General features: G+C 40.4%; 1 protein-coding gene across 1 annotated transcript in view; it reads left to right on the top strand.

The window, feature by feature from the left end:
• Positions 1 to 13,136, top strand: part of LOC114049395 (dynein heavy chain 14, axonemal-like) — a 343,809-nt gene extending 330,673 nt beyond the window's left edge. Inside the window, exons 84-86 of the mRNA XM_027870678.1 lie at positions 4,788 to 4,942; positions 10,902 to 11,048; positions 12,927 to 13,136. Of these exons, the coding sequence (XP_027726479.1) occupies positions 4,788 to 4,942; positions 10,902 to 11,048; positions 12,927 to 13,136 (512 nt within the window). The remainder of the gene's footprint in view (positions 1 to 4,787; positions 4,943 to 10,901; positions 11,049 to 12,926) is intronic.
• Positions 13,137 to 13,604: the final 468 nt, after the last annotated feature.

Here is a 13,604-nt window from a genome sequence, read left to right as displayed (position 1 = left end):
AAATTTCTGGCTTTCTTTAAATTCAGCTCAAGCACCACTTTCTTCATGAGGTCCCCCAAGCTTCTAGTACGTCTCTGTATGCTAGGTCGCCTTGTATCTGTTTTATATACACCTATGTATGTGCATGCTGTTTCCACATTAAAATGTAAGCTCCTTGAGAGCAAGAACTGTTTTGGTTTTGTCTTTGTTTCCCTAGAGTTTATAGCACAGTGCCTGTCACATAATAGGTGCCTATTAAGTGGCATAGCATGTAGAGTGCTGGGTCTAGGATCAGGAAGACGAGTTCAAATGTAGTCTCACATGCTTACTAGCTGTGTGACTCTGGAAAAGTACTTTAACTTCTGTTTGCTTCAGTTTCCTCAACTGTAAAATGGGAATAATAAAGCAGCTACCTACCAGGGTTGTTGCGAGGACAGAATCAGATAATATTTGTAAAGTATTTAGTACAGTGCCTGTCACATAGTAGGTGCTATATAAATGCTTGCTCCCTTCCCCTGTAAGGGGTTAAGAAGAGAGTAAGAGGAGAGAAAGTCAGTTATCACAGACAGCCTTTTTGAGGAATTTAGCTACAATGAGCAGAAAAGAAATAGGATGATATGTGGGTGCTGTAACCCAGGCCCGTCCCTGTTAAAATTGATGAGTTTGTGCAATCACAGGAATGACTCCAGTACTAGGTGACAGCCTGCTCTTTGACACACAGAGAAATCTCACTTCTCTGCTGTTCTTCCAACTACCCATCTTTTAACTTAATCACTGCTGGGCCACTCCACAAGAATTGCTGGGCACTTGCAAAATCAGCTATAGACTAACCCAGAATCATTGCTCTTTTTCAGAAGGGTGGCAATGAACACCAGAATCTTAGGGCCCTTGGACACTGGCCTTGTGCTTAGGCCCCTAGGAGAGGCTGATGAGCAGAGGTGGGGTGGGGGGGAATGCATAAGGAGGAAGAGGGAATAAGCAGGCTGCAGCTTGTTAACCAATGAAACTTCCACAAGAGGAATAGCCGAAAAGGCTGAGGAAACTGAGGATGAGAGACAATAGAAAGAGAGAGCAACTAACCCAAGAGTCTAGGAACCAGAGGTTGGCTTTCAGCACATTGAGAAAAATCTCTTTTGGTAGAAGCTCTCAACTTCTGTGTGTCGTGAGCCTCACGAGCAGTCTCGTGAACTCTATGAACCCCCCTCCTTCATTCATTCATCACTACAGGAAAGGCCAACAAGTTGTGGTATGTGATTGTGATGGAATATTGTTGTGCTATAAAAAATGATTTCAGAAAAACCTGAACTGATGCAAAGTGAAGGGAGCAGAACCAAGAGAACATTGTATACAGTAACAGTAATATTGTAACAATGATCAATGGTGAAAGGCTTAGCTACTCCGATCAAGTCAGTAATTCAAGACAACTCCGAAGGACCCATGATGAAAACCCTATCCACCTCCAGAGGGAGAACTGATGAACTCTGAAGCATGTTTTTTCACTTTCTTTTTCTTGGAGTTTGTGTGTGTGTTTTCTTTTGCAGCCATGGCTAATAATGGAAATATACTTTGCATAACTTCATATATACAATTGATATCATATTGCTTGCCTTCTCAAGGGCAAGGGGAAGGGCAGAAGGGAGGAAAAATTTGGAACTCAAAATTTTTAAAAATGAACATGAAAAATTGTTAAAAAATATAATTGGAAAATAAATTTTAAAAATTTATAAGAAATGCTAAATTTCACTTAGGTGAGGGTAAAAATAAAGTTTTAATTTATTTTTCCCCATTCAAGTTCACCCTGAAATCTATCCATGAGAATCTTGAGGGTCCATGCCCCCCAGATTAAGAACTCCTCCCCTATGAAGAATTTATGAAATGACATGGATGAAAATCACATAGGATGAGAGTTCACGGAGAGATTGAGAAGATGGCATTTATGTAAGCGTTCCCTCTTCCAGGATTCTCTAGTAGAAGGATTACCTGCATAAATGAGGCCACAGAGCCACCAAAATAAAAACAAGAAAGGGAAGTCACAAGGAACTCAACTAGTAACAAACCAGTTCAACAGAACAAGAGCTTCATGAGGACAGTGGCTATTTTGCATTTTTCTGTTCATTTTCAGTGACTAGTGAAGAGCCTTGCCCCTAGCAGGAGGCTAATAAATGTCTGTTGTGGTTGAACTGAGCATCCAAAGCCAGGTATTCATATAGAATGCTCCTTGTACCCCATATGCCAGTTGTCCTGTCTCTCACTTACCAATCATTTAGAATCACTAAATGTAAAACATATTGTCTTTATTGATTTCAAAAGTGATTGAGTTATTTTAGCTGGTAGGGGTGTGTGTATTTGCTGAAAGGATTGATGGAATTTTCACTTGGCACATATTTGTAAGGGCATATAACTTTAAGATTCTGTCATCCCGGAGCTTGTTTTGTCTTTTTGTATGTTTGCTAGAGGCAGCTAGAAGGCCCAGTGGTTAGCGCATTGGGCCTGGAGTCAGGAAGGCCTGAGTTCAAATTTAGCCACAGACAACTTACTAGTTTTGTGACCCTGGACAAGTCACTTCAACTCTTTTTGCCTCAGTTTCCTTAACTGTAAAAGAAATAATATTAACACCTACCTTCCAGGGTGGTTGTGAGGAGCTAATGAGATAATATTTATAAAACACTTAGCATAGTACCTGGCACATAGTAGGTGCTATTGAAACACTAGCTATTATCATTGTTACCTCAGTGGCTCTCTTCTGCTGCATTTGGAAATTATAAATTTCCCCAGCAGCCAGGAAGCTTTTCACCTCTCCAGTTTATCGATATCTAATGTCTTAGAGATATTGGTGGGAAATGTTTGTGTGTTTATTGTTGCTATGTCTTTGAAGCAAATATTCCTTTGTAAAAGAAAAAAAATATAGCACCCAGAATGAAAAGCTATGCTCCAGGTCAACAATGCCGAGAGTATTACTGCATTATCAATACTCTTCTATCTCCCAGTTAGAAATGTTTCCCTGCCCTCTGTGACTGCTCTTTACCAAGGCAAATAGTACACTACCAAGCACTCCCTGAAAAAGCTGCTAGAACTTGGGGAAGAGAGGAAAGTTCAAAAATGCCTCTCTCCCGTATTAACTGTAGTAACAAAAGGTAAGGAAAATACTTTGGTAGAGTGGGAAAACACTGGATGCAAACCTGAATTCCAATCTTAATCTTCTTCTTAATACCTGTGTGACCTTGGGTAAGTCACTTAACTCTTCTGAGCCTCAGTTTCCTCATCTGTAAAATGAAGGAGTAGACTAGATCTCCAAAATTCTTCCAGCTCTAAATCTATGATGTTATAATGAAGACCCTTAACCTACACCGGTGCAAGTGTAGTTATGAGGAATGCATAGTTTGAGAACCAGATTCAATTCTGTGCTAAAAAGTTGAACACAAAGTTTACGTGAGCCAAAGAACAGTTTGCATATGAATTGGAGAAGAAATAGAGGATAGCCTGATGGAATGATAGGATCACATGACAGTTTTTAAGGGTGAAGGAGGTCTGGGCATATTTCTAGGTAGTTGGGAAAGATTCAGTATATAGGGAAAGATTGAAGATTATAAAGGCAGTGGATGGTCATGGAGGGGATGGGATCAAGAGTTCTAATACAGGAACTGGGCTTGTCAACAGGATAAAGGATCACCTTTCATTACAGGCTAGAGTAAAGGAGCAGAGAACAAGAGATGATACCAGTATCAGTTCTTGATGAAGTTATGCTGGCTTCTGTGATCACTGCCTTTTTTTTTTTTTTAGTGAGGCTTTAGTGGGGCTAAATGACTTGCCCAGAGTCACACAGCTAGTGAGTGTTATGTGTCTGAGGCCGCATTTGAACTCAGGTCCTCCTGACTTCAGGGCCGGTGCTCTATCCACTGTGCCACCTAGCTGCCCCCTGATCACGGCTTTTCTTTCTAGATGCTCATTAACCATCCCTTTAATGACACATTTTAGGATATTACTGGAAATCAAAGGCTCACTGGCTTCTGGTTGGCATTTCTCTTTCCATTCTGAAATTGAGATATTTGCTCTTTTCCAATCCTAAGCGATGGAGGCCTTTGGATTTTTCAGATATCATTGACAGTGGCTTAACCATCACATCTACCAGTTGTATTTGTGTGCTATGTCTAGGCCTGGTGACCTGAAGTCATGAAGGGAAACTAGGCACTTTCTTTCTATCACCCCTACTCAATTTGGTTATCAACTTGCTAGTATCTGTTTCTGCTTTACCAGGTCTAATTAAACCTGTGGAGTATGAAACTGTTATGCTTATAGGTATGGAATTGCAGTTAGTCTTCTGAGCTGTTTGAGTAGGAAAAATACCCCAAATGGCAACTCCAGGCCCATCGCACCACTGGCATCCTGTCAAAGAGTTACACTAATAACTAATTTTATTAGCAAGATTATAAAATCTATCAACAGCAGCAGCTTGACCATCCGTCATAGGTCATAACAGTTCTGAAAATGGACTATTCTTCACCTCTGAATGTTTAGGTGACTTGGGGAATTAGCTTAGGCCTAAGCCCATATCTTTGTATGTAACATGGATTGATCTCCTCCTATTCTGAGACAGGAACTAGCAAGAAAAAGGAAAGGTAGACACAGAGACACATTTAATCAAACAGGCAAACAAGGAGCACAAATACACTCATCTTGGAAGAGTAATTAGGGAAGTAAGATCAGTCCCTTATCCCTCGTCTCTCCTCTCTGGTACATATTAATAATAATACACTTAATAAAATATTGGGTGAGTTGATTGATTACTGTTATCTGTTTTAATACCGCAGGTTTCTTTACGGCTGTGCTGCAGAATTATGCAAGATCCAAAAAAATCTCTGTAAACTCTGTTAGTTTTAGTCATCATGTAATCAGTGACCCCCAGAATGAAACACTCTCTAGAAGTCTCCCATTTAGAGAGTACATGCTGAAGAAAGCATTTAAGGTAATGAGATAGTTGGTTATTTTCAAAGATTCAACTCATAAATCATATAATAGATTGTCGCTTTCTCTCCATCCCTCTTTCCAGCTTAGTGGATATACCATCTGTTGGAAATGAAATCAATCCCTGGAAGTAAGGGGAGAGAAGAAGAAGCAATGAATGTAAATGACTTTTTTTAGGAGTTTGCATACGAATTGGAGAAGAAATAGAGGATAGCTTGATGGGATGGTAGAATCACATGAAGGTTTTTAAGTGTGGAGGAGGTCTGGGCATATTTCTAGGCAGTTGGGAAAGATCCAGTATATAGGGAAAGATTAAAGATTAGGGAGGTAATGGATGGTCATGGAGGGGATGGGATCAGGAGTTGTAATACAGGAATTGGACTTGTCAACAGGAAGAAGAATTACCTTTCATTATAGGCTAGAGTAAAAGAGCAGACCACGTGAGTAAGAGCCCAACTGAGATTACACAACAAAAATTTGAAGTAGACTAAGTCAGTTGCCTTATAGGATAAATAAAAATTCTTTTGTTTGGTATTTAAACCCCTTCACAGTGTAGCTTCTACCTTTTTAGGTTTACAACATATTATTATCCTTCATACATTCTACATTCCAACCAACTTGACCTATGTGATATTCTTTTTATGTTATTCATTTCCCACCTCCATGCCTTTGCACAGACTGTCCCCCATACCTGGAATGTGTTTTGTAACTTCTTCTTCATAGCTTCCTTCTAAGCTTAGCTTAAGTTCTACCTACTACATAAGGCATTTTCACATCCTCCTAATTGCCAGTAGCGGAACAGGTGGGGGTATTCCAGGGTTGGAGTCTGGCAAAGCATGAACAGTGATTAGATAATAGGGCAAAGGATTTGGGATTAAAAGACAGTATATAATTAAGCTGTTTAATTATAGATTGGACAGGGAAGAAAGGAGGGAAACCAGAGTGGAAGTGCTACATGGCTTAGGAAAGCCCTGAGGGTTGAAGAAACTGAATGATAAGGATGAGGATGAATAATATGTTTTAGAGTGAGGGGCAGGGAGAGATGGATGGTTAGAAGGTGACAGATAAAATAATTTCAGAGTTTTTGATTGTGGAAGTAGAGCCTGGAGAAGAGGGACTCGGGAGGGAAATTATAGCTGTCTTCTAACAGTTGAAGGGCTATCACAGGTAAATGGTACTGGACTTGCCAATATGACTCCAGAGGGCAGAACCAGGAGCAATTAGTAGACGTTATAAATAGGAAAGTTTAGGCTCAATGTCAGAAGACACTTCCTAACAACTGGAGCTGTCCACAAGTAGGATGAGCTGCCTCAAGAGGTCCTGGGTTCCCCCTCCTTGGACATCTCCAAATAGAAGTTGGACAACCACTCATTGGAAATGTTATATAGTAGGGATTCCTTACATATATTGAGGTTGGACTAGATGTCATTTGAGGTCCAATGCTGTAAGTCTGTGAAAGCTTGTGGGGATAGTGAGATCAAAGGTGTAACCATCCCTGTGATGAGAGGGAGGGTAAAGATTCAGATCATGGGAATTGAGGATGTTGATGAAATTGAAGACGTTTGAGAAAACATTACTGTATACATTAAAATCCCTAAGTTTTAAGTGAAAAGGTGGGGTTGAATAAGACATGTGAACCACATTCTGAATTCCTCAAGAAAAGGGGAATAATGAACTGGGGCCAGTGGATAATTGCTACCAGGATCTGGATAAAGTCATATGTCTGGATAGAGAGCCTCAAAAGAGAATTTGATGAGTGAGGGCAATAAGGAATGTGGAGGGGGCAGGGATAAAATGTTATCTTCTTGGTCTAGTAAAGGGGGGAGGTATGGGAGGAGACACATCTAATACTGGAGAGGGTGGTCAAGAATATGGTGTCTTCTGAGGAAAGTTGTGAGGGCCAGAAAACAGAAGGAATGCCAAGAAGAAATGATCTAACATGAAAGGACAATTATTCATGATACAACATGAGTTTTAGAGCACAAAATGGAAGGAGTGGAGAGGGCTGACCTGGGGACTTGGGAGATTGGGGCCAAAGACTATGTGAGGAGGAAAAATAAAGAGCAATAGCAAGGGAAAGAGGTGGCTTTTGCTTAGGCAGACAGCTATTCTGCATCAATGGCATTAGGAAAGAAGGTGGGAGTTTGATAGCCATAAGATGGACATGTAATAGATTTTAACTGAGGCTCTCAACCTCAGGAGTGGCACAATAGATATAATGCTGGGCCTGGAATCAGGAAGACCCAAGTTCAAATCCAGCCTCAGATACTTACTAGCTGTGTAACACTGGGCAAGTCACTTAACCCCTCTTTGCCTCACTTTCCTCATCTGTCAAATGGGAATAACCGCAGCACTTAGCTCCCAGGATTATTGTGAGGATGAAATAACAATTATAAAACACTTAGCACAGTAGGTGCTGGCACATAGTAGACGCTTAACAAATGCTAGCTACTTTTATTTTAAATCACAGTTCTCTGAGATTGGATCTGGTATGGGTAGCATTTCTTGCACCAACTAGAGTTCTGGTATCTGAGTCTTTCTTACTGAGATGGATCTTGGAGGCAAGAGCCTGGTGTCTGAGGCATGATGTGGGAGGCTTTGGTCCCAAAGGCAGGCAGTGAGCATTTATTAAGCACTTACTGTATGCCAGGCAAAGTGCTTAAGCTTGAAGATAGGAAAACGAGGGGAAAAAAGGTGTCCCTGCCCAGAGTTGAGAAGAGTGAATTTGGAGTGGGAAGGGGGAAGTGGATAAGAAGGTACATGTGAGGAGGACATGATGACAGAGTCAAAGGCAAGTCTGGGAGAGAGTCAAAAGGACAGCTGAACATGCCCATCCTGGAAGGAATTCACCAGTGGGAGAAGGGGACCGGCATGGCAAAACAGCCGATGCCCAGTAGCAAGAGTGTCTGGGTCTCGGGTTCCATAAACAGCGAATAAGTATATTTAGGAGAGGGGTGTGTGTGTGTGTGTGTGTGTGTGTGTGTGTGTGTGTAAATCCATACACATATACCTATCTATATCCTGATGGCAGATGTACGATTCTCTTAGGAGACTGGTTTTGTAAGACGACCTTGTATTCTCAGAAATCCACTCCCGTCCTACTGCCATTGTTTCACCATGGCCTGGAGGTGACTCCACTCCCGTTGGAGTGCCTCACTAGCACGGTCCGGCTGAGGGCCAGCCTCGGGGTGTTGGAAGAGGCTGCTCATCGGAGGAGCCTGGTATCTGTAAAATGTAGGGGTTCTACTAGACGGCCTCTATAGAGGCTTCCAGTCCAGCCCAGGAGCTGGTGACTTGGGGGGCCACAGAGACTCAGCCGGAGGAGCCTGTGACAGGCATAGGGAGATGGAGCCTTCACGCTTGTGGAGTTGCTGGGTCACCTCTGTCCTAGGATATGTACATCAAAAGATAGTGGATATGCTTGTTGTTGTTGTTGTTGAGTCCTGTCCAACTCTTTGTGACCCGGTTTGGGGAATTTCTTGGCAAAGATACTGGAGTGGTTTGTCATTTCCTTCTCCAGATCACTTTACAGATGAGGAGACTGAGGCAAACAAAGTTAAGTGACTTGCCCAGAGTCACACAGCTTCCAAGTGTCTGAGGCCAAATTTTAACTCAGGTCTTCCTGACTCCAGGCACTCTATCCACTGCACCACCTAGCTGCCCAGCCTCACTTAAAGCAAAGAATTATTTTAAAACTTAGATTCACAAAAATAAAATTGAGAAGGGAATTATGATCCATTGGGCCCAAAGTCAGGAAGACACCAGTTCAAATCCAGCCTCAGTTGCATAACTCTATTACACTTACAAGATATGTGACTCTAAGCAAGTCACTCAACTTCAGTGTGCCTCAGTTTCCTCAACTGTAAAATGGGGATCATTATAGCATGAGCCTCCCAGCGTCGTTGTGAAGATCAGATGAGATATTTGTAAAGCACTTAGCATAGTTCCTGGCACATGATAAATACAATTAATGGCAAAAACAATTAATAAATGTTTCCTTCTTTCCTTCCTTCTTTTTGCAAAATGATTCTTTACTTTGAAAAATGAATCCCAGTAGGATTTCCCTTCTATAGTTGAAACATGATTTGATTTTTAAAAACTTCAGCCCTCATGCAACCATTCACTTGGAAATCAAGTCTCACTCAGAGCCAGGCTTCTCCACCTGCTGGCAACAATAAATTTGTTGTAGCTGATGAATACAGGCTCTATCTGAGTAGGCACAGAGGCCCTCCCTGAGGAGACTGCGGGTACACCCCTCCCGTCCTCCCAGCTTCAGCAGGCCTTCCTGCCACCCATCTCTCTATGGCTGAATCTCTGCCAAAACACTCCAGCTGAAAAGCACTGACTTGTTGCCAAGGCTCTCTCTGTGTTATCAATCCAGATCCCTTCTAGGTGCAGCAAGCCTTGATCAATCCCAAATCCTCAAAGACAGAATAAGGGGCTTCAGTAATTTAATTCTCAGCTTGAAAATTCATCAGAAACTCTTTTTGTTCCATTTCAAATCTTATTGCTAATCTTTTTGGTAAATATATGATTGCCTTTTCCTGGCATCCAACACCAAGTTTCCTGGACCTCACCAGATCTTCGAGGGCCAGGGCTACCCGTGAAAATATGACTTTATCTTGTAGAGGATAGTGGCTGTAGATGTAGGGGGTATAGCAGATTGGGATAAGCATGAATTCAGTGTTGGACAGTCTCTGGGAGTTGATGTTTTGACTAAATCACTGATGTGAGCTTGCTTTCATGTGATTTCTCTTTCTCTAAATTGATTAGTCAAGTCAGATGAGGAAACTGAAGCAAAAAGGGTTAAGTGACTTACCCAGGGTCTAAGGGCAGATTTGAACTCAGGTCCTCCTGATTCCCAGGTTGACACTCTATCCATTGCACCACCTAGCTGTCTGTGAAAATATAAGACAGGAAAATATCCTGGTACTTGAAGGGGGTAGTTAGTTCTGCTTTTTCCCAGACACCAAATGCTCAGGTGGCCTCAGATTCACACATTGACCTATTTTACGCAAGTCTGACAAAGTCTGGAGTTGAAAGGAGAGAGGAAGGGGCAATAATGGAGTGTTATGTTCCAAGGAGCTCATATAATCACAGTTCATGGGCTGGACTGGAAGCATCCATAGAACCCCTACATTTTACAGATAAGGAAACTGAGGCCCTGAGAGGTTAAGTAATTTGCACATGGTCCCACCAGTTACAAGAGGCAGAACCAGAATTTGAACCAAGGATCTCTGTCTCCACATCCAATGATCCCTTCCACAATACCACACACATACCACATCATATCCAGCCTCAGACACTTACTAGCTGTGTGACTCAGAATAAGTAACTTAACCTCAGTTTTCCTGTTTCCTCAACTGTAATCCATGCTGCAATAATAGTCCTTGGGAAGTAAATGAAGTAAAGTAAAAATCAACTCAGTGCTGTACTGGAGAAAGAAAGAAAGAAGGAAAGAAAGAAAAAGAAAGAAAGAAAGAAAGAAAGAAAAAGAAAAAAGATAGAGGAAGGAGAGAAAGGGGGGAAGAAAGGGAGGAAGTAAAGAAAAGAAAAAGAGAGGGAGAGAAAGAAAAAGAGAAACATAGAAACAAACAAAAACACAAGACATACTTTTAAATTTAATCAGCATTATTAACATTTTTCTATCAGTTTCTCAAGCCTAAATAACCAACAAAACAATAAAACAAGCCGTGATTTGTAGTTTCCCAACTCCCAAGATATAAATGCTCACACTGAAAATTTAACTATCAGCTCTGGGATGGAGGGGAAGTAGGTTTAAGCTGGCTCCCGAACACCCCTGGAATCTATTTCATCGTAACCATGTTCATCAGTTTATACTGAAAGTTTTCCCTGACAGTGCTTTGGATGACATCTTTCCAAATGCAAGTTATTTCCAGGCTCCTGCTTTTATTAAAAGAATGCCTGAGTTCACTGACGTTACCTTTTTTTGGTTTCAGGACATTAAACGTGACAACGTTGGAGTTATCATTTTTGGTTTATATATGGAAGGAGCAAAATGGAACCTAGAAGAAAAATATTTGGATGACCCGCTGCCTCGAGAGAGATATTCTGATTTTCCAGAAATACATTTTTTGCCTCAAAAGGTAAATATTTAGTCATTTACCACCAAATCACAAATTCTCAGAAGCCAGAGGTTAGCTAACTTTCTCTCTGCAAAAATGCAAACCACCTATACATGGGCCATATGACCTAATAAATTTTTTTCAAAAATTAGCACAGCTCAAAATAACACTCCAATCTGAAATAAATTCAACTCCGAGGCAGAAATTTGTTCTTTCTAGGAAATAAGTGCTAAAAACTGAAAAAGAACAAATCGTTTCAAAAAATAAACTTTATTTTCAACAGATGTTTACAAGTTAATCAATCAGTCAATAAATATTTATTAAGCACCTACTATGCACCAAGCACTACTAGACTGATGTCCAAAGTGGAATGAGCATTTATTACTACAGTTCATTCTTACAAAAAATCCACTTAAGGGATAATCCAAAGATAGAGGACATATCAGAAATTCCACTGATAAGAACAGAGAAGGAACTCTGTTTTCAATAAATGTTTATTGATTGAGGGGGTTCTTGGAAGATTGATTGCAGATTATGAGCCTAGACTATCAAAGTTGAAAATTCAAGCTGAGCCACTGCCAACTAAGTAAGACTCTGTGATGCCATTAGGTAGAACTGAAATATTTATAGCACACATCACCAAGGTGAGACAGTTTGATAACTCAATAATAGTCCTGATGACGAGAGATAGATGGAGACAGGATATGATTTTATAAACTGAATTAGCAATATAGATTTATTTTGTAGGGTCCTATGTACTTGATGTTTCTTGATATTTATAACTACTGTCAACCAGATATATTTTATAAATATTTATAAGTGTATATATGATTGACGCTTATGACATCAATGACATGTACTTGATACTGGTTATGTATTTCCTGAGATCATTAAATGTGATTTATCTTTCATTGGTTAGTGGCATATGCATGATCTTAGCCAAAAAGCCAAGAAAGAGTCTTCACGATGTCAAGAGAAGAAAAAAAAAAAATAAGGCTCTCTCTCAAGGGCCTGCGGGAGCCAGCTCCATTGACAGAAGAGAGCCAGTAGTTAAATTTTCAGTGTGAACATTTACACTTCAGAAATTATCAAAAGCTACAAATCAGAGCTTGATTTTTTATTTTGTTGATTGTCTAGATTCAAGAAACTGATGGAGAAAATATTAATAATCCAGATTAAATATAAAAGTGTGTCCTGAGCTACATTTTTCCTCTGGCAAACCAGTTGTTAAAATATTTACTGCTATACCCTTGCCCCTCTGGCAAATTTATGGGAGGAAATGGACAAGAATCACCTGGTATAGGCAGGCCTGGTTACACTGTGATCTGCTCTGTTGTAAACAGTACCACTGGCAAGACGGCAGATCCACTGGAACCCTGGAATATAGCCAGGTCTCAATTAGTTCAAATAATGAATCCCCTGAAGTAGTCAATATTATTTAAATTTGTACTTCATGTATCCATTGGGCTAGAACCAAATACCATATTTTACATAATTATAACTTACAATGCAAATTTAAATACATGTGACTACATCAGGGTATGCATTATTGAAACCAGTCAGGTCCTAGCTAATGCACTAAAAATCCTTTTTTCCCTATAAAATGGGAATGATCATACTTCCATTATCTACCTCAGAGTTGTGATGAAAACATTTTGCAAACCATAAAGCACTATAGAAGTGACAGCTGCTAATATTGTTATAAAGAAAACCATGGTCATGATGATTTTAAATGATCTGGTTTTCTGTCATAATACTCAACATCAGATACATTACTATCTGGCCTCTCATTACACTGAGTTATTAACAAAACCCCCCAAATCTAGCCAAGAAAAAATGTCATTCAGTTGCCCTGAATGATGCAATGTGACTGCTTGATTTTTTTTTCTCATTTCAAAGATTTCCACTCCAATGGGTAGTCTCAAGGACGTCTTCATAAAACAGAAGCTTTATGAATGTCCAGTTTACCGGACCCCTCGGAGGACAGAATCTGTGGCCTCTCCTAGCATATTTACCAACTTCATAACGTCAGTGCTTTTGCAAACACAGAAGCCTCCCCCTCACTGGATTACAAGACGGGTGGTATTGCTATGTGAACTCAATGAATGAAAGAAAATGTCCTTCCTATTTATCCTTAGCCCAGTAAGATTTAGCATCTGAGAAGAAGCACTAGACCAAAACATAAAAGAGAAGTTGTATGTTAGAAAGCAGGTCGTGAGCATCTTCAATAAATATTTAATACATATGTGCCCATTTCATTAAAGCCCCATGAAATTTTCCCAAACCATCCCTTAACTCTTTCCCCATCCTCACTCTCAAATCAGACACAAACCTAAAATTACAGAACTGGAAAGTGCTTTAGAGATCATCTTGTCCAACCCCCTCATTGATTGAGGAATCAGATGAGGAAACCAAGGCCCAGCAAGAACAGGTGCTGTACCTAAGCTAGTTAGTGGCAAAGCCAGAACTAGAGCTCCAATCTTAGCATTTAATCCAGTGCCCTTTCCCCTATCCATGTAGTCCCTGAAGTTCAGGTATATTGAAATGATAAATACTTGCAGAGGAAGACAGTTCAAT

The sequence above is a fragment of the Vombatus ursinus genome, unplaced genomic scaffold (genome assembly GCF_900497805.2).
Source record: "Vombatus ursinus unplaced genomic scaffold, bare-nosed wombat genome assembly UNPS02014798.1, whole genome shotgun sequence".
In the NCBI taxonomy this organism is placed as follows: Eukaryota; Metazoa; Chordata; class Mammalia; order Diprotodontia; family Vombatidae; genus Vombatus; species Vombatus ursinus.
This window is presented reverse-complemented; position numbering and strand designations above follow the sequence as displayed.